The 18715-nt window shown below is 40.7% G+C and overlaps 1 protein-coding gene across 1 annotated transcript in view; it reads right to left on the bottom strand.

Moving 5' to 3' along the window:
• Positions 1 to 2414: 2414 nt before the first annotated feature.
• LOC309585296 (3'-5' RNA helicase YTHDC2-like) overlaps positions 2415 to 18715 on the bottom strand; it is a gene marked incomplete at its 3' end in the record, with an annotated part of 28707 nt that continues 12406 nt past the window's right edge. The window contains exons 11-29 of the mRNA XM_082301944.1: positions 18533 to 18659; positions 17452 to 17517; positions 16508 to 16686; positions 16248 to 16344; positions 16084 to 16171; positions 15902 to 15982; positions 14852 to 14934; positions 13461 to 13566; positions 13207 to 13326; positions 12583 to 12855; positions 11937 to 12063; positions 11255 to 11460; positions 10322 to 10517; positions 9083 to 9192; positions 7371 to 7660; positions 6790 to 6967; positions 5579 to 5782; positions 3561 to 3743; positions 2415 to 2504 (exon numbers count right to left, since the gene is read on the bottom strand). Of these exons, the coding sequence (XP_082158070.1) occupies positions 2415 to 2504; positions 3561 to 3743; positions 5579 to 5782; positions 6790 to 6967; positions 7371 to 7660; positions 9083 to 9192; positions 10322 to 10517; positions 11255 to 11460; positions 11937 to 12063; positions 12583 to 12855; positions 13207 to 13326; positions 13461 to 13566; positions 14852 to 14934; positions 15902 to 15982; positions 16084 to 16171; positions 16248 to 16344; positions 16508 to 16686; positions 17452 to 17517; positions 18533 to 18659 (2804 nt within the window). The remainder of the gene's footprint in view (positions 2505 to 3560; positions 3744 to 5578; positions 5783 to 6789; positions 6968 to 7370; positions 7661 to 9082; positions 9193 to 10321; positions 10518 to 11254; positions 11461 to 11936; positions 12064 to 12582; positions 12856 to 13206; positions 13327 to 13460; positions 13567 to 14851; positions 14935 to 15901; positions 15983 to 16083; positions 16172 to 16247; positions 16345 to 16507; positions 16687 to 17451; positions 17518 to 18532; positions 18660 to 18715) is intronic.

Raw genomic sequence — 18715 nt, 5'->3', positions numbered from 1 at the left:
AGGAGGCAGCACAGCTCAGCATTTTCCCATGAGACATTGGCAAAGCTCGTACCTTCTGTGTTGAGGAACATGACTGGAGTTGTCCTGAACCAGCACTTCTCAGCCAAGTTTTGTTCATGTATGAACAAACTTTGCAAAACTCTCGGCCATCCTTCAGAACCCTATTTATGTTCCCTTCCTCCACACTCTAGTTATGGACAATGGTCTAGCTTGCAAGAACTTAATTTACTCTTTAACACAGAACAACCTCCAATCTGGGATTTTTTACTGTTGCTGAGGGGATGGTCACAGGCCATTTCTCCCATTTGTCATCACCAATGCAAGGATTGTGTTGAACTGCTGGCTGTTGCTGCCCTATTACTTTTCAGATAGATTCAGGTCCTTGCCCTTCTTCCTGCTTTAGTTTTCACTTCAGGTATGATGATCACACTCAGTCATGATCAGGCAGGTGGGGTGTCTCTAAAAACTATGCTGCAGTGCTGGAGTTCTTCTGCAGGCTGATGATGCTGTTGGTATCATCACAGAAAGTGGCAGTCCACTTGTGCTACTGGAGCGTAAGGGCTTTAGGCAGCCCTGCTAAAAGCAGACGGTTACAAGACACCAGACCAACAGCTTAAGGGATAAACAGTCCACCTCTAAATACAGTGCACGAGAAAATACAGATCAGTAGTACAGTTACTTGGGTAATAATAATAATAATATCATGTAATTCACCATGACTGGGGCTAGATCTAACATCTGGGCATACAAAGACTTACCACGACCATGTCTCTGTCAGGCAGGCAAGCAAGCAGGGTACAAGCTCTTCTCCACTCAAGTGTTCTAGACTGGCCAGTGGCCTTGTGGAATGCAAATTCCATGGCTGGACTGTCCTTTTTATCATCAAGCTGCAGAAGTCCTACCTGGGCTGGTTAACCAAACATTACACCCCACCTGTGCTCCCTCTCTGGGCCAGCTCCGTCCCTGGAGCGCACAGGGCCCTGTAAATCTGTACAAGGCACTACTGCCCCACATTCCTGCGTGGGCACAGGCCTGGAAGTACTGTAAAAGGCAGCAAGAGCCTCATGCACTGTCTTGAGACACAATGTATTAGGCAGTACAGCCTTACATGCACCCAGTTAGTCCTGGCAAAAGTAAAACTGATGGTTCATGTGTGGAGGTCGCTACACAGAAGGCAAAATGGATGCACAGGGTAATATCCTGAACAGACATGAGAAAATAGGTAGAGGCTCAGCAGCAGAAAAAAGTTTTGGTTTAGCCAAAGAATGGCCACAAACAGTGCTGACAGTGATCACACTGAATTTATACCAGCCTTACAGTACAGTACGTTAAGGACTAAGAAAAAGCCAAATAAACCAAGTCAGTAGTGGTATGGAAGAAAAAGAAACAACTTGAAAGAAAGCATGAAGACTATGTTAAATGATCAAGGAAATTGTACCGGTAATTATTTTTTATACTCTTTTAAAGAAATACAACTCTCCTACCAGTGCCTAAGTTAGTGAACTATTGAAGTGCCACTTGGCCACAGGCCTCTGAAAGACTGTTTCAGCTTGTCAAGGTGCGAGTTCCATCTTAAAGGTGAAAAATAATCGAAACATCAGTGGACGCACCCAATCTCAAAAGTCTCATGCTCCTTCTTCTTTATTTAAATTAAATTTAATTAAAATAATCAAACCCAATAATAATTAAATAATTAATAAATAAAATAAATTTAAACCAATTAAAAATAATTACATTTAAATAAATTAAAAATTCACATCTCCAGCTGCTTAGGTGTTTGTATGACTACATTCTTCTCTCTTGCACTGTGGATGCAGAAGTTCAACCAACACTTACGGAGCCTTTCAACATATTTGGAGTTATTATTTTTTTAACTGAACTGCAAGACTGATTAATTAACATTTACATTCTCATACCTTGTACTGGGCTGAGAAAGCTTTAATTATAAACTGCGTATCTGAACTGTCTGCTATGCTATTTTAAACCCACAGACAACTTACAAGGGGTCCGTTGTTTCAAACTTTGTTTTGAACTTCACTGTATTTTTAAGTATCAGCTGCACACTACTGTAAAAAAACCAACTCAGCCAAAAACCAGGCTGGCAAGAAAACACTGAAAACAACACAATTCCCTCTTATTTTTCCACTTCTAGCTGCACAGCATGACTAAGAACGTCAGGAGGTTGTTGCGCCGCCTTCTTCCTCATCTTTACTGTAGACGTGCTGCTGGTTCTCGTGGCTGATGTTTCAACAACCTAAACCAGCTGGAAAAAAATCAAAATGCATATTTAGTACCAAGTGTACCTGTCCTTCCACAAGCTACAAAGACTGTACTGTAATGATACAGTGTATGCGGACAGCTTTTCCTCTACCACAAAACCAGGAAGCAACGCAGGAGTAACTACCTCTGCCATACTACTTGGCACGCTCAGTCAGGTTTTTTCCTGCCAAAGGAATACGGTCCCAAAGCTGCAGCAACTGCTCTCCAACTTGTGGTTCCAGCTCCTAGAAAGGATCAGGAAATCCGGGAAGTTATCTGCACCGCTACTATTGAGCATACAGAAACGATTTATTACTGAATTAGGTGAGGTTGCCGGTGATGGCTTTCAAACTTTCTACAAGAGCTCATCCCTTTTGCTATTGGGACAAACATCAGAACTCCCAGCAGAGCAAGGTTTTCTTACTAGGGCTCAGCAGGAGACAAAAACGTTCATAAGCCACCCTGGCCTAGAGGGTGTTTGGGGTGTTTCCATTCCCAGTGAGATGTCAGTTCTCACAAAGATAATTCCAGTGAACACACTACCTCCATACACAAGAACAGATACTTCGTACCTCCCACAGGTCACTCACTTACTAACTCAAGATCATTATTTTCCACATCTTTTAAGTTGAATTCCATCAAGCGTGGTGGAGAATGTGGAAAGAGAGGTCACAGGAAATACAGTGGCTGTCCTTTCCCTGTACTTCTTTCCTCCAGTTTCTTACAACTGGAGAGAGTTTCAGAGAAGAGAAGGTGAAACAAAAACTTTAGCTCTTGAGTCATCAAGATGTTTTGGGAGGGGATGGAGAGAGGGCAGAAACTGCCACAGAGAAATTCTGTGCCAATTCTTTGGCTTTTTGTAGTTGCAGTTAGAGCTTTAACAGATTTGAGAACAGTCCTAAGCTTTACCTCAAAACTCGGGATTCTCTTCAGGCTTTACAGAAAAAATCTTTTAATTATGAACAGTTATTTGGGTGTAACAGACTGTCTAAGAGAATACATCTCAACCAAACATGGCACAAACCTCCAGAACTAAATTACAAAAAAACCCCAACAACTTCTTTTTGGAAGCATCCACCTTTAAATCATTTTTTAAACACATAAGCAAGAAACTGTTTTGATTTTATCAAAAGGTCTCCATTACTTCAGCGGTAATTCTGCATTCGCTGAAGGTACAATGCACCAATGAACTGGGATTCAGATTAGCAGACACATGAACAAGTGGCGATAAACTGAACAAGCCAATAAAAAAATACACAGTTCTACCAAGTGAAGAAAACTTTAGAAGAGAGTAACATTACCTGGCCATCTCTACTTATCTGTACTTTCTTACTGTCGTTCCACGGGTTGAGCAAATGGTGTGCAAACTGAAAAGGAATGCTTTCTTTTCGGATCCAGTCCACCTTAAACACACCTCCGAAACCAGCAGATCCCCAGTCTTGACTTTTCTCACGCCCAATTGCTGAACCCATTCTAGCAAACCCCTGGGACAAAAATGGAAAGAACAGACATAATGGGACCACATCTGTCTGCGGCAGAACGAGATAAATAACTGAACTTCCTGTGAAACTTTCAAAATAGTTTCAAAGTGATTAACACACTCTCCACCATGAAGCTGGAGCTTCCAAAATGTTTTACATCTAGAAAGTTAGAAGTAACACTTCTTTTTCCACTTCAAATATGCCTTGTAGGGTTTGACCGTAAGGAATGTCTCTCAATGACAAAATTATCACTGAAGGTTTTTTGAGCTTCATAACAGATTAAAAAGCTGTTGCAAAACCACCTGAAGCAGAAGGAAATCAAGATGAATAGTCTAGTACGGAACAGTCCGTTAGATATTCACATTCCTCGTCAGCTGTAGGTTATTTTTGCAGAAATCCCTTTGTTCCTTCTCATGTTCCCTCTGTCTACATTAACTTTCACATAGAACCGGGACAGTGTAGCTGTTCTTCCAAGAAAGAAGTCAAAGTTGCTTTTATTTGCTTCTTTAGTGAAGCTGGACAAAATTCCACCATGACAAGTATTCAGAAGGAAAATGCAAGGAACCCCAAACCCGAGATAGCATTTAACTTACTTCAGGACATCCTGATTTGCCCACACACCAAACAAACCAGAAGTGAACCCAACCCCACAGACAACGGATCTGCTATTCAGGTGAATTGATGCCAGTTAGGATGTAGCAGTCCAAAAGATGCAGTTCACTGTGTAAATTACCAGCACTCACTGCTGTTGTAAGACATGCAGTCCTAGATAGCTCAAGGCAGACTTAAATGAGAATTAATGAAAGGAACAGTGGAAAAAAAATAAATGTGGACTAGAAAGAGACAGTTGGGACAACAGAAGATTAATAGGGAAGTTAATCCCACATTCCCATGAGGGTGCAGTGCCCTATCACAACTGGAAGGGCAGGGCAAGGTCAACCACCTGCACTCCTGACGCCGGCGTGTCTTCCCTTCCCCGCTTCCCTGCCTGAGAGCACCAATGCAACCGCCCATTTTCGGTATCAACCGGCTTGCTGAAAATTACTTGCCAGTATTACACCTGCGTTTGCCAAATCATCGTACACAGTATGTCAGTGCAGTCCTTCAGTGGTATTGCCAAGACAGCTGTGTTTTGGTTGGTTCCTCAGATTTTAAGTTCAGCTCGTTTTTACGAATAGCTTATATATGAAGAAGTAAGCGGGCCTTTCTTTAGCTGGAACAACTGAATTTAGCTGGCTCAAAGCCAACGTGCAACTTTGCACTACCAGGTCAAGGTTTTTAACTTCAAACTGACCACAGATTTGACCAACAAACTGTTGACATGTATCTCACTGAACATGAAGTCAAGACACAGCTCTGGAAGAATCATGGCCAGCTTCCTAACTGGAAGTGAATAAAACCAGCTTTTATTAAGATTTTAATAAAGAAATGTATGAGTTTCCTGGCTTTAGAAAGCTATGACTTGCCTGTAACTCCTTGCTCACTTACAATACACACTTTGGCATGCAAAGAGTAGCAATCCCTGACTTTGTCAGGATTTTTGGGGCGCTTTTTGTTGTTTTAGAGGATTAATGTAGGGTATAAACATTATTCTGACTCATGATGTTTGGAGGCAATTCTGTCTCCGCCTTCGAGGGACAAACTGAGCTAACTAGAAGAGCATGTTTCAGAGAAGAATTAAATGCTCTTTCTTCAGCAAGCACAGACATTTGCACACTGCTCTGCTTCTCAGAAGGCCAGGAGTCATAAGCAAAGCTGTCCACACTACACACAGTCATCTGCTGCACCCTCCTAAACCACCAACTACTGCTAATACTTAGTTTTAGATTAGGACTCACCTGAAAGCATCCAGACCCTTGAACAGAAAATATTAAGTAAACCACGCTGCTCTCCCAAAAGGCTCCATTCAGTTTCCCTTCATTACTTGGCGTAGTGGACCATATTCCCTTCTGTTGAGAAATATCAATGTTTTGCAAGTTGCTACTTTTCATTATAAAGTACCGAACTGGCCTATTTTGTCTTGGTGAAGGAGATCTGCAACCCTGGAAAAAATAAATTAAATTAATAAATACAACAAAATAAACCAGGCTTTATTTCTGAAGCTTTACACACACGAACATAGAAATCCTTGACTGTGCTCCTCCCTTCCTCCTCCAGATTCTGGAAGAAACGTAAAATCAGCTGGTCCTGTCTGAAATGGCTTTAAAATGTATCCGACGTCTATTTTACATTTTGAAAGCACTTCTCAATAATTCCTCCGTGAGGGGCCGAAAACAAGTAGAGCAGAATAGGAGTAAAAAGTAGAGTGATTAATTACAATTTCTTTAAGTCTGACACGCCTTGAGATGGCGCCAAAATTAATCATCCTAGACTGCAGCCTACAGCAGACCACTCCCATTTCTACCTTCGGAAACACGTTTTCTTCCTTTTACACTGGCTCAACCTAAAAGCTGAAAAACTCAAGAGGAATTACTAAATCCTCCAGTGAGTCCGTGAGGTTTCCTTTCAGTGATCTGTTTAGTATCACTGCAGTTTACCATTCAAGTATATGGGGACAATTATGACAATAAGCTCGTTAAACGTGTGCTTTGTTAAAATAACCCTCACAAAAAACCCCAAGCAGTCATAATAAGGCAGGTAACACAGATAACACAATATTTCAAGAGAATCTGTATCAATGGATGCTGTTACAGAAACAGAAAGGCAGAATCCAAAAAACTTCAGAAGTGTGTGTACAATGTACTAATTCAGTTGAAAAAAATTAATACACCTTCACCGTTTATTAGAAAAAAAAAAAAATCTCATTTTTTTACTTTGGATAGCTTTACCTCAGCAGTCCACAAATACTATCTTTGCTGTATTAAACTAGCGTAACAAGGATATTTAGTCTAGATTTTAAGTTCCAGAAGGAAGTATTATGCAGCTGTTATAAATGAAAAGTTAAGTCAGGTTGCTAATTTAGCAGTAAAATGCCTAATTGTTGCAGAATGGTATCAGCAAGACATCCCTTTACTTTCGAAGAGCAGGGTGGTACTTTGGAGAACTCTACCTTTGCAGATACTGGAGAAGAAGGACTAGCACAGGGGCTGGGACAGCTACCGCTGTCTGCAGGCTTCACTGAGGACTGAGCTGATCTGTCATCTGAGGATCGTTTGGAGAGCAAAATGTCTTTTTCTTTGTACTTCTTTGGCTGGTGGAGTGCAGGAGATGTAGATTTCACTGAAACTCTAAAAAGGACATGCCTTGAGTTTCACGAGCACTCACTGAACAATTTACATACATACCTGTCAGCCTACTGCATGGCCACGTGTATTACAGCAACTACAACATATATTAAACACTAACTAAAACCCCATACCGGTCATGCATTGTTTTTTAACGCTACTGCTAAACCTCGTCTGCTACTTCTCAAAGATCACAATTCATGGACAATATTCCTGACTGCTCTCTCAAACAGCAGGCCCATGTATGAAATACTTCTCAGTGAAACTACAATGCAGCATAGGACAGTATCACACCTTTCAACTGCTACTTCCACTATTTCCACCTCCTTATTACTAGCAGAAATTTAAGTGATGCTTGCATACATAAATTGCAACCTACAGTGTCTAGAAGACTTCAACATCTTACTTTTCAGCACTAGAGGAGTCAGAGAATTCAGTTTCTGTTGAGCTTTTTCTGCTGTTGGTTGACTTCCATGTAGATGCCAAAGGAAGCTCTTCGCAAGTCACAGGTCTCGGTCTCTGGCCAATTCCTGAAGGCTGCTGCAGACCTGCAGACTGTTCTTCAGCACTCAGAACAGCTGTAATTGCTCTTACAGTTGTTTCATCAACTTGAGACCACGGTTTAGAAGGAGCTCGCATACGACGCAGGAACAAACTGTGCCACTTCTGCCTGAGTTGCAACAGCATCCCAGCAGCCTGTAATGAATTCCAATTCTGTTACAGACTGATGAAAATTACATCAGGCAGGTGAGAGTACCCTACTCTTTCCTATCAGGCAGCACCTCGCATTCCAGTGAGAACAAGGTCCAAACTGAAAGGCAAGACCAAGGTCCTGGGGAGGGGGAATAACTCTTACTTGAAGTAAGATGTTAATTTACTTTCTTTTCCTTGGACGCAAGGTAATTTTTGGAACATTTCCTTTAGCTCTGTACTAAACTTTACACTGTATTGCAAATCCACAGATTTTTTTTTCCTTTTTATCTTTCTAGAAAACCCACTTTTTTCATGCTTTATGCCCTTCCTATCAAATCAATCTGTACTCATGCACTCTTGAGTCATACCTGAGGGAAAAGAGCTCTAAGTGACATTTTTCTTACACAGACTTCTGCTCAAATGCAATGACTAAATTCAGAAGACTAGAGTCTAATTCCCATGTTATCAGAAATGCTTCCATTGAAAAAAAATTTTTAAAAATCACTCTTCTGGACATGTCTAGGACAGACAGCATTATTATTAGAGCTGGTAAGTTCCAGTGTTTCATGATCCATAAACTACCTCCTACCACAGCCACAGCTCTTCAATGACCTAAAGCCTTCTGTTTTCAAAGAGGTTTTTATTTCTCCTTCCGAAATCTGATAGCAACTTTCTTTCAGCAGCTCCAGCTTCAAGTGCTCCTTTTTCGATCCGATGCTCTCAGAGAAAGAAAAACACAGTATGCCAATGTGACTGTTCTCTCAGCTCCTGTTCAGATTTTGACTATCCCAGCTCATGCTGTGGCCTGATGGAGCACCACACAGGCAGGACAGGAGGCCAGAAAGAGCAAAAGGGCCATTATGCAGCCACTGTCACGTGCAGCCTGCTGTCCCCTGCAGCCCTCATCTTTTGTCTGGCAGACTCTTCAGAATGTGCTCACTTGTGGAAACAGACAAAACTGCCAAGCTCAGACACATAAAACATCATATTGCCCAGAAAGTTTCTGAAGCAGATCCAACAGCATCTGGACTGCTGAGGCTTTCCTGCTCCTTCATGTGAGAGACAGGACACCCACACCATGATGGAGGAAGAGGGATGAGCACTCTCACTGTTGGATTAGGTGACCAATTATTTTTTGTCTTTTTGCTCATAGGTACAAGGTTTGAAAGGTATGGGTGGTAGGTTACGAAACCTTGCGACTTGCACGTTGAATACGTGAATTCACGTGACAACTCTGGGCCAAAGGGGATTGAAGCCCTTTAACTCTTGATGGGCTAAATCACAGAGTACTTAGTTTGACAGACCCCAACGGACCATGGCATTCTTAGAGAAAATTCTTGGCTACTCAAATGTTACAAAAAACCTTTTTACATCTTTTTATAATCCTTCTACATGAAGCAAACACAGGAGTGAATTCTTACGTACTTCAGGGTCCAGTTTGAGATGAAGCCATTCATCCAGCTTCAGTAGTGCCAGATCAGCAGTTGTTTTGTCCTCCATCTCACTGTCACTGCTATCATTAGATACCCCTCCCCCTGAATTAAAGAGAAAAGGTGCATTAGCATTTCTGTATTATTTCTACTTATATACAAAAACTTGAACACTACCGTATTACCAGCAATAAATATTTTTCCTTCTAAAATTGACTTTACAATGTAAACTGTTGTAAAACTACTTCTTCTTTTCTGCAAATACACTGCAGAGTCTTTGCTCCAGATAGGAGCAGTCAAGTAGCCAGACCTGCTGAAGATCCTACTGTGTAAAAACCTGTACTGACGTGGTCTGACTCAACTCATGTACCTTCACCAGTATTCACGAGCCACAATCCAGCTGCTGCCCAAAGCTGTTTCTAAAACCACACGTGGCTCAATTTCCTAGTAAAAGAGCAGATTTTTTTACTAGATTACTAGATAAAGACCTAGTAAGAAAAAAAAAAAAAAAATTATAGATACGTATGGCTATTAATTAGGAATCCTTATTTCCTAGAGTGCAATTCAATCAGCATGAACACTATTCTAAGGTCAACAGTTTAAAAGCAAGACAGAAAAGCTTCAAAAATAAGTTGGACTTTCAGTTTGATTCAACCTATGAGAACCAGCAGCAGTTATTTTTGCTTCCATTCCTACAGCACTCTATTTAAATAAAGAAAAAAAAGGAAATTTCTATATATTCTCCATTACTTCTAGTTAGCAGCACAGCTAATTGACATTAGAAATTATCAGTGGAAAATATCTTGAAAATGCATGTGTCGGCTAGAAGCAGTATGTCTTTTTTGCCATACTGATTGTTTCTAAATTATTCAGTTTGAATAATCTGGTCTGAAGTATCAAATAAAGCAGTCTGCAGAAAAAGAAAACACATGCTACACTTCTCAGTACTAGTATTATCATCAGACATTGTGGCTGCATTCTCTCCTTACAAACTGCACTGCAGTTTCTGAGACCCCAGAACTGTGTCAATTATGGATATGAATCTGTAAGGAATCCCAAAACTGAGACATTTGTTACAGAACCTACAAACTATTCCTGAATAGCTACAGGAATCATTACACTGTTATTTCAGAAGTCGCCAATATATGCATTAAAAATGATTGAAAAAGAAGCTTTGCACACCACACACTGGTGTATGCCAATAGAAACATTCCAAATCCACACTCCAGTGTACCTCGGAAGGCTGAAGATGCCTGCAAGGCGTTACTTGGCAGTCTGGCTGGTCCACAGAAGAGGGACACGGTGACAGGTGTCACAACAGAGCAGCACCTGATGTTTGCTGTCTTGCGAGCTCTCGTCATTTCGTCATAGATAAGCCAGTCTGTAGGGAGGGCCTGGATGGCTGCAGCTTGTCCATCTGCTGGGGGAACCTGTGCAAGAGCAGGTAAGACTGGGCTATTATACCCTCTACCTGTAGTTAACATACATTTTAATATCTTTCTGATTTTATCCAGAGACATTGTGGATGCCTCAACCTGGCAGTGTTCAAGGCCAGGCTGCGTGGGGCTCTGAGCAAGCTGGACTAGTGGAAGGTGTCCCTGCCCATGGCAGGGGGCTGGAATGAGATAAGCTTTAAGGTCCCTTCCAACCCAAACTGTTCTATGATTCTGTATCTTTAGAAAGAAATACGTATATAATTATATACGTATATAATACATACATATCATATACATACATAAAAATAAAAATAAATAAAAATACACATGCAAATAAAAAAGCATGAGAGAATTCAACCAGATGCACAAATTATCCTACCACCATGAAACAAAACACTTAGCTTTAAAAAGAGATGTTAAAGAAGAAAAGTTTCAGAGCAGAACTTCTTGCTTTTAAGAGCAGGGATCATTATATCTTTACAACAATTTTACAGCTAGGGGTGGTTTTTTGTCATTTTGCCTCGTTCCATCTAGAGAAAGGACTAATTGAAACAATGGAAAAATGAACCAACTCCAATTCTACCAACTGGTAGGAAAAGTATTTTCTAAAGCTGCAGTGTTTAATGCCCTTGCTGCTTTTAAAGTACTGACAACCAGGAAAAGACGTTTCTAAAACATCTGATAGATTCTAGTGCTCTATTTTGTGAACTATAAATTCCAAGTGATTTTACCTTTTTATACTGAGATTGACCAAGAACAGAGGTAGGATGAAATCGCACTTTCTTCTCCTTTGGTTCAGTCAACACCAGGCTTTCTCTGTCTACGTGCACAAGATTGGGATACATCCCGGCCACTAAGGCAGCTTTAATTACAGCCCAGTTCTCAGAGTTAGTATTAACATCTCTAATATCAGCCACTCCTCTGGCTCTCACAAAACCTGTCAGAAGAACAGGACAAAACGGTGCCACGTTAGCTTGTGTTTGGTTCCCAAAAGGAATTTGAAAACAAAGGTGAAATAAACTACTAATTTGTTGCATCTTTCACCACTGCCAACCTTAACAGCATCAAGAAGAAACCATTACACTGAAATCCCTCCCGATAACGGGTTGTAGACTAACACAGCATACAATTATTTTCTACAATACAAAGACATTTCCTACGGGAATAATTTACTAAAACATAATGACCCAAAGAAATTCATCTCGACACTGAAATGCAGTGCCATGTGGAGATGAGGATGCCTTTGGTTAGATCAGCCACACTTCCTCATCTACACCATACCCTGCATCAACGTGTACGTGAAGGTCTGATTCAAATTAAGTAAGAAAAATGACACCAGTGAACATTATTTCTGTTACAATTTCTGTAGGCTGGACTTTAAAACGAGGTTAAAATTTCTCCCAAGCTATTTACCCGAGGCTCTAAGCTGGCCGAGCAGCTGTGTTCTCATTCCTACGATGATTTCCATCGTGGCTTGGGATAGGAAGTTCTTTTCACAGAAGGCTCTCTCCCAGCCATCACCGCGCGCCTTCTGCCATGCCTGAAAACGTTTTTTACATTTGCCTATCAGTCTGACTAGCTAAAACTAAAAAAATGCATTTTAAAAAAATTACATTTATGTCAATAAAATGAAGGCAAAACCCACTCTGGAAGTAAACGCATCAAACTAGATTTTTTTTCTGTTCAGGAATTAGATTCTCTTTACCTATTCACTCCAGTGATCATTACGTCAAGTTAAAATGATTAATTCAATAAAGATCATTACATTAAGATCATGATTTGAAGTTATCAGTGTAGCAGGATGTAAAGAGCCACACTGTTGGCACATGGCTGGAACGCTCACAATCTTGTAAGGTTTGGAAACATCAACAAAACATACCACAGAAAGTGTTCCCTCACACACTGATGAGTCCAATACACAGGAAAGCCACTAGGCAAAAGTAACGTCTTCTCCAAGGCCTTAATCACAGTCCACCACTCTACATCCAAGTTGACTGGTACATTATTTGCCTTGATGGGTGATCTCCTGTGATGAGTACTCTCTGAAATGAAATCCTACCTGGAAAGCCCTGAGCAGGGCCATGTGGTCACTGAACGTCCCTGCAGCAAAACGCTTCCTGCACAGCATGGCTGCACGCTTTTGGGAGGCCAGCGTGGGCAGCACAAAAGGGTCTTGGCAGGCAAGAGCACAGGCAATGGTCAGAACAGGATCCAGGCACTTCAGCACAACTGCATACAACACCATTTTACCCAGGTGTGGCTCTACAGGTAATTCAGTGAGGTGGTAACCAAGCTCAGTGAGATCTTCCCAAGGGTCCATGGCATCTATGGTCTGTTTATAAACAAACAAACAAACAAAGGAGAGGGGGACAGGGACAGTGGACAAAATCAGTTTACAGTGAAAGCAGAAAGGATGTGAATACTGGACATTAACGAGACTTGCTCCCAAACACTAAAACAGCAAGTCCAACTATTAACAGAGACGACTTTGAATCACTCTCTTCCCCGACATGGAAAAACACATCCCCACACACAAAATGAAAACAGACAATAAACAAGAACTCAAAACATCCTGAAGTAATTAAAAACAGCTTCAGTACAAACAGAAGTCAGTAAGATAGGCTGCTACACCACAAATATGGAATCAAACGAAATTCCCACCTAAACCTATTCCTTTCCTGACCTTAAGCATGTGCACAGCATTTCTGACAGCTACAGCAGGCGGAGGATCAGGAGCTTTCATAAGGAAGTCTACAACTGGACAATTTATTGGAGCCAGAAGCTTTGTGTATAAACAAATCTCCTGCAAGTTCAAAGGCAGAAGAAAAAAGGTCACTAAGACTTGGAAACAAACCCAACACACCATTTTTTGCAATTAATAGTATGGTTTGATGACATTAAATTTTTTAAAGTTACAATTTCAAACTGAACATGCACCTGAAGTGGCATTCTTAGAAGTTCTGGAGACTGAAATTCCAACATATTCTGAAATCGGAGCCTGCTGAAGAGACGAAAACAGACTCCAGGCTGACAGCGCCCAGCCCTTGAAAATAAAGTATGGGAAGTTGTGAAAATTAGGATTTTTTTCTAAAAACAAAACCAACCAACCAAAAGCCAACAAACAGACACAGAAACTTAGAAAGGAAAAGCAGAAGCAGTTCTGTGAAGAAGGTGTTGCTAAGGGTAAGTCACACACAGAGTGTGAGTTTTCCAAGCGCGGATTATTTCTGATGGCATGGAAATTTTTTATTGTAATTTTAACCCAACACTGAGAAATCTGGAGAAACAAAACCAAGGCTCATCTAAGTAAAGGCTGTGGGTTTTTTGCTAACCTAAGACCAGTCCAAATCTCAATCATCCTTTGCTGTAAGGAATCTAAGCTGCAAACTTCGTTTCTTCCCTGTGCATCCCCCAAACAGAAGTTACTCTTGGAGTAAAAGGTAGAATAAAGATTAAATAACTTGTGACTGAAGGGACAGAGACAGCAAATTCTCACATTCACACACAAATACTCGACGCTTAATGCCAACAGAATTGATGAAACAGGCATTTGTTGCTACAAAACTTCCAAGCCCTCACCCACAGTGTTGGGAAGAATACGATCATGGCCTGTTAAGTCATGGATAGTTTGGAGAAAGTGAAATAGGCAGTCCTCTGCCCAAAGACAAGGTGTGAAAACAGGTGGACACTGTGACTGCTGGTGCTACGTGGGAGAAAGAGGAAGGAGAACAAATTAATGTAGAGGAATTCCTTGTGGAACAGGGGCATGAGATGCCCCAGGAGAGCTTGGGCATCCCAGGGCTGTTGCAGAAGTACCCCTGACGGGGCCTCAGGCTGAAGATAGGCTTGCAAGGCACCTGCTAGCTGGCAGCCTTGAACAGCCTTGGCAAAAGGTATACACTGGTCAGCTCCCCCGCTGCTTAGAGGCTTTCTCATGGGAAAGGGGCGTGAACTTTGAAAAAGTATAACTTGGTGAAGGCAAACAATAAAAGGGGAGCACGATGCTCAAATCGTATCGGTGTTCGTGTCGTGTCTCAGGCTGGCTCTCCTGCACCCGGGACACCCCCCCCCCCCCCGCTAAAAATTAATGGGGTCGGAAAACAACCTAGACCTTTGGGAAATGCCTGAGCATCACTTTTCTACAACTTGGGAGATGATTCCAAGGAAATACATGCTGACCCCTACTCATCTGCAGAGAACGAGTGCTGGCCATTGTCCAACACGACACTGGACTAGGCTAGAAACAGTTATTATCTTGTGTGCTTTATTCTTAACACACAGGACGGTGGAGATCTGCGAAATAAGAACCATTACGAGGCATTTATTACCTGCCTTTTCTCTGGATAGCACTGGCTTTTGAAATCCACCCCATTCTTAGCACTGTAACACGGCTCAGTGCATCAAAAGACTTCTATAAAAACAAAGAAAGGAACGTAAGCCCAAGACTGAACAGGGCACATGAAATAGAAGTTACTAGTTATTTAGATTACCAACAGAAGTTCTCTAAAAAGTATGACATAGTAATATATACAGCAGCTTCTGGCACAAAGATATCTTCTCAGTTTCACGTGAATTTATGATGGTACCTCCTTTGCAGTATCTTTGTGCTACACAGTTTTCGAAATTAAACTTTTTCTAGTCAACAGGTAATTGCAAGTCAGTAAAAGATACGTCAGGTCTGCGTTCTGAAATATCACAAAGCAAGCAAAAATACATTATTATACCAAATAAAGTTTTCCTCTTTATCTCACTTGGAAATTACCTCCTTATTTTCCTAGACTTGATGTAAAATTACCAAAAGAAATTGTATTATAAGAACTTCAGAAATTTGGTGTGTGTATATCCCCTACGAAATCCAACTCCATTTTCAAAGCCATACACTAGGTCTTAAATTGCCTCGTTCTGTTATCTCACTTTTCTTGAGCAAGTAACTTAGGAATAGGCATGCAACACACCCAAGAAAGTGCTTAAAAGCTTAAGGGGCTCTTTTTGGACTTGATACAATAGTAGGACAAAAGGAACTCCCGGTGTCCTCCAAGTCTCAGGAAGGTGGTGGTCTAAACGGAGGACTTGTTTTAAAAATCAAACCAAAATACTAAATTACAAAAAAAAAAAAAAAAAAAAAAAAAAAAAAAAAAAAAAAAAAAATCCATCAACACTTCAACCCACGTTAGTTTTTACAGGGCTTTTAGACAGCTAGCTATTTACAGTATTTGTCATGGATGTTGAAACTTCTCAGTGAGGTCTGTTGCCTGACAGGCACGAGCTCTTAGCCTACTGATAAGTTAAAAAAAAAAGTTCTCCAAAATTTATGCACCGTGTGTTTTAGAATGGCACTAGGAAGTTCACTTCCCAAAGACAATTTAAGGCAGCCGTACCTCTTTCACCTTGCCTGAGTCAATGACAAATACAACATCACTGACTGTTACGCTGGTTTCTGCAATATTAGTAGAAAGAATCTGCAATGAAAAAAACAACCAAACAACCAAAACTATAGTAACTGTGAAAGCAAAGGCAAAATAGATCACTGTCGCATCTGACCGAGTCCTCTGATACTTGCAATTTTGCGGACGCCAGAAGGTGGAGTTTCAAGCACTTTTTTCTGATCCAAAGTCTGCACACTCGAATGAAGCATGAAAACTTGGTATCTAATGCAAGACAAAAAGCACGTTTTAAGGATCCTTTAAAGAAGCAATGGAAAGCCACAGAAACTAAAGATTTTACCTGGGAGCATTATCAGCAAATCTCTTGTCATCAAAAAGAATGCGGTCCCTCAGGCTCACTATCTCATCATATCCAGGAAGAAATATTAAAACGGCTCCTAAAGAAGGAAGTGGGTTTGCAGAGTTAAACAGAAGATTCAAACATATGTCAGCGCCACATAGACCAGCACTTGGAAGGTTTTAACTTTTGGGGATTTCCAAAGAGCGAGCAGGATTCATCAGAAGCACAACAATTCACTGGGAGTGTGGGTATTTACCTACCCGCATCGCAGCTACGACAGATGGTGTGGAGTAAGTGCATGATCAGATCCAGATCCACTTTTTCATCATCGAAGCTGTGATGATAAGCTGTCAGTAGCTCTCTGTCCTCTGCACTAAGGTCACTACCACTTTTTTGGACCAGGGAACTTTCATCCAGATTTCCAAATCCGAATGAAGCACTGTAATAAAAAAATACGCAGAAGGCTGTTCCCTTCAGGTTTGCATTCAGCCATCAGCTCAAACTTAGATCAAGACCAACATGACCACCGGTCTTGAATTTTAATTTTTAAGTGTAGCAGAAGAGAATCACAGTACTAGTACTGTTCACTGACTTAAATGTTAACCCAACAAAGCATGCAACTTCAATTTTTAGTGTTAACTTTAGTTTTCTTAAACTTCATTGAGACACAACCGTAAGGGAATGAAAGTCTGAAGACATTCCTCGTTTATCCGTTCACGGAAAAATATTTAAAAGATACGTATTTTCCAAAAATTTCCCACTAGCAGAAACTACACAAAGAGAAATTATAATAATGTAACCTTTACAAAACACTACCTCAACTCTGATAGCTGTAAGTTAATCAAAGAAGCATTCTTGAATGGCCTAGTGGACACGTTACTTCGATAAAGTTTCTTTACTATGTCTATTGTGTATCAACAACACACAGATAAAAACACGTGACAGATTTGTTTCCAAACTAAGCATGTGAAGATAAAATGGTTCATAGTATAGAATCAGCAAGCTGTGCTAACCTAAACAACATGACACTGACGACAAACGTTTTTGTTCTTTGTTTTTGAAATATTCCTATTCTCAAAAAAAAGGTATTGCTATTTAGCCCAGATTTTGAAGCGTAAAAAGCTAAAACCTCTTCTGATTAAAAGAACACATACCTCAAATCTCCTTTCACCACAACTCCTTCTGCAAAGCAGTTACAGCTTACCTGTAGGATTCCAACAGATCAACAACCTCTGTCTGTCCAAAGCGCCTAGCCCAGTCCACAGCCGTCCTGAAAGAGTGGCACAAGTATTCTTACCAGATTTTCCACTTCAAAAGACGAGTATGAATAGCACATCATGCGAGGAGACAGCTGACACCACACTTTTGTGTCCATTTTTGTATTGCTAGCAATGCTGTTATTGCTAGATCTGCAACTTCCCACTCTGAAGTGCATGAACGCGCGTAACAGCGACCCGATTTTCAGGTAACTCAGTTCCTTACCACACAAGAGTGTCAGTTTTACACAGGAGTACAACACAAACACACGCACAGGGAAATGTGGAACAAGGAACAGTGTGCCATTCCTTTAAAAAGCCCGCACCAGTGTGCAGAGATCAGACCTGCCTGTTTGCAGCACCCTTTAAGTCATCCCAAAAAGTCACACCCCAGGTGTTTTTCATCAAAATGTGGGAAAATACTGGGCTATTTCATGTCTTTCAGAAGTTGTCCTCCTCGCAGTGCAGTTCACTGGTTTACCTTTAAACTGCATTCCTTCCCAAGTTTTTCAAGTGTTGGTACCAAATATCAGAGCCCTGGAATCCTAATTCTTAGCCTTCCATACTACCATTACTTACTGTACTTCCTGTTTATAGGAAGACACCCTTCATGGCCACAAAACTTGAGTCTTTACAGATTCACAGATATTTTTACATGCTACAGCATATTTAGAAACATAAGACAAAGATCTTCTTACACAGGTAACTCCATGAAAATAATAAGAATCACCAAACATTCTGGTGGAATTCAGCAGATTACAGTCTTTCCACTAACCAGTGTCTTAAATAAGACATACTGAAACCAAGCTTATAGCCCATAATCAAGACCGTGTAATTAAGAATTCCATGTAGAATTTACAGAAAACAATGTGCTTCAACAGAAGTTAGAAACGGTTTAGGCTGTCAAAATCTATAGCTCTTACAGCAGTCTGGTAAGTTAGCAAATTAATTCAGATGTTACAGAATTTTCTTTCTCTCTCCTATATTGACAAATAAATCTATCTTTTGGTTTCTCTGTTTGTTTTTTACCAGCCATTGGATGATTTGCAGTGGATACTTGCTCCCATACTGATCAGCAGTTCTACTTGACTCAAAAAGCCTCTCCCTGAAGAAACCATCAGAGCAGTCGCACCGGTCTCACTGTGCTTATAATCAACTGAGAAGTGAAAAAAAAAAAAAAAAAAAAAAAAAAAAAAAAAAAAATCAGCAAAC

Source organism: Coloeus monedula (genome assembly GCF_965178545.1).
Source record: "Coloeus monedula genome assembly, chromosome: Z".
In the NCBI taxonomy this organism is placed as follows: Eukaryota; Metazoa; Chordata; class Aves; order Passeriformes; family Corvidae; genus Coloeus; species Coloeus monedula.
Note: the sequence above shows the minus strand (reverse complement) of the source record. Positions and strands in the feature narration are given on the sequence as shown.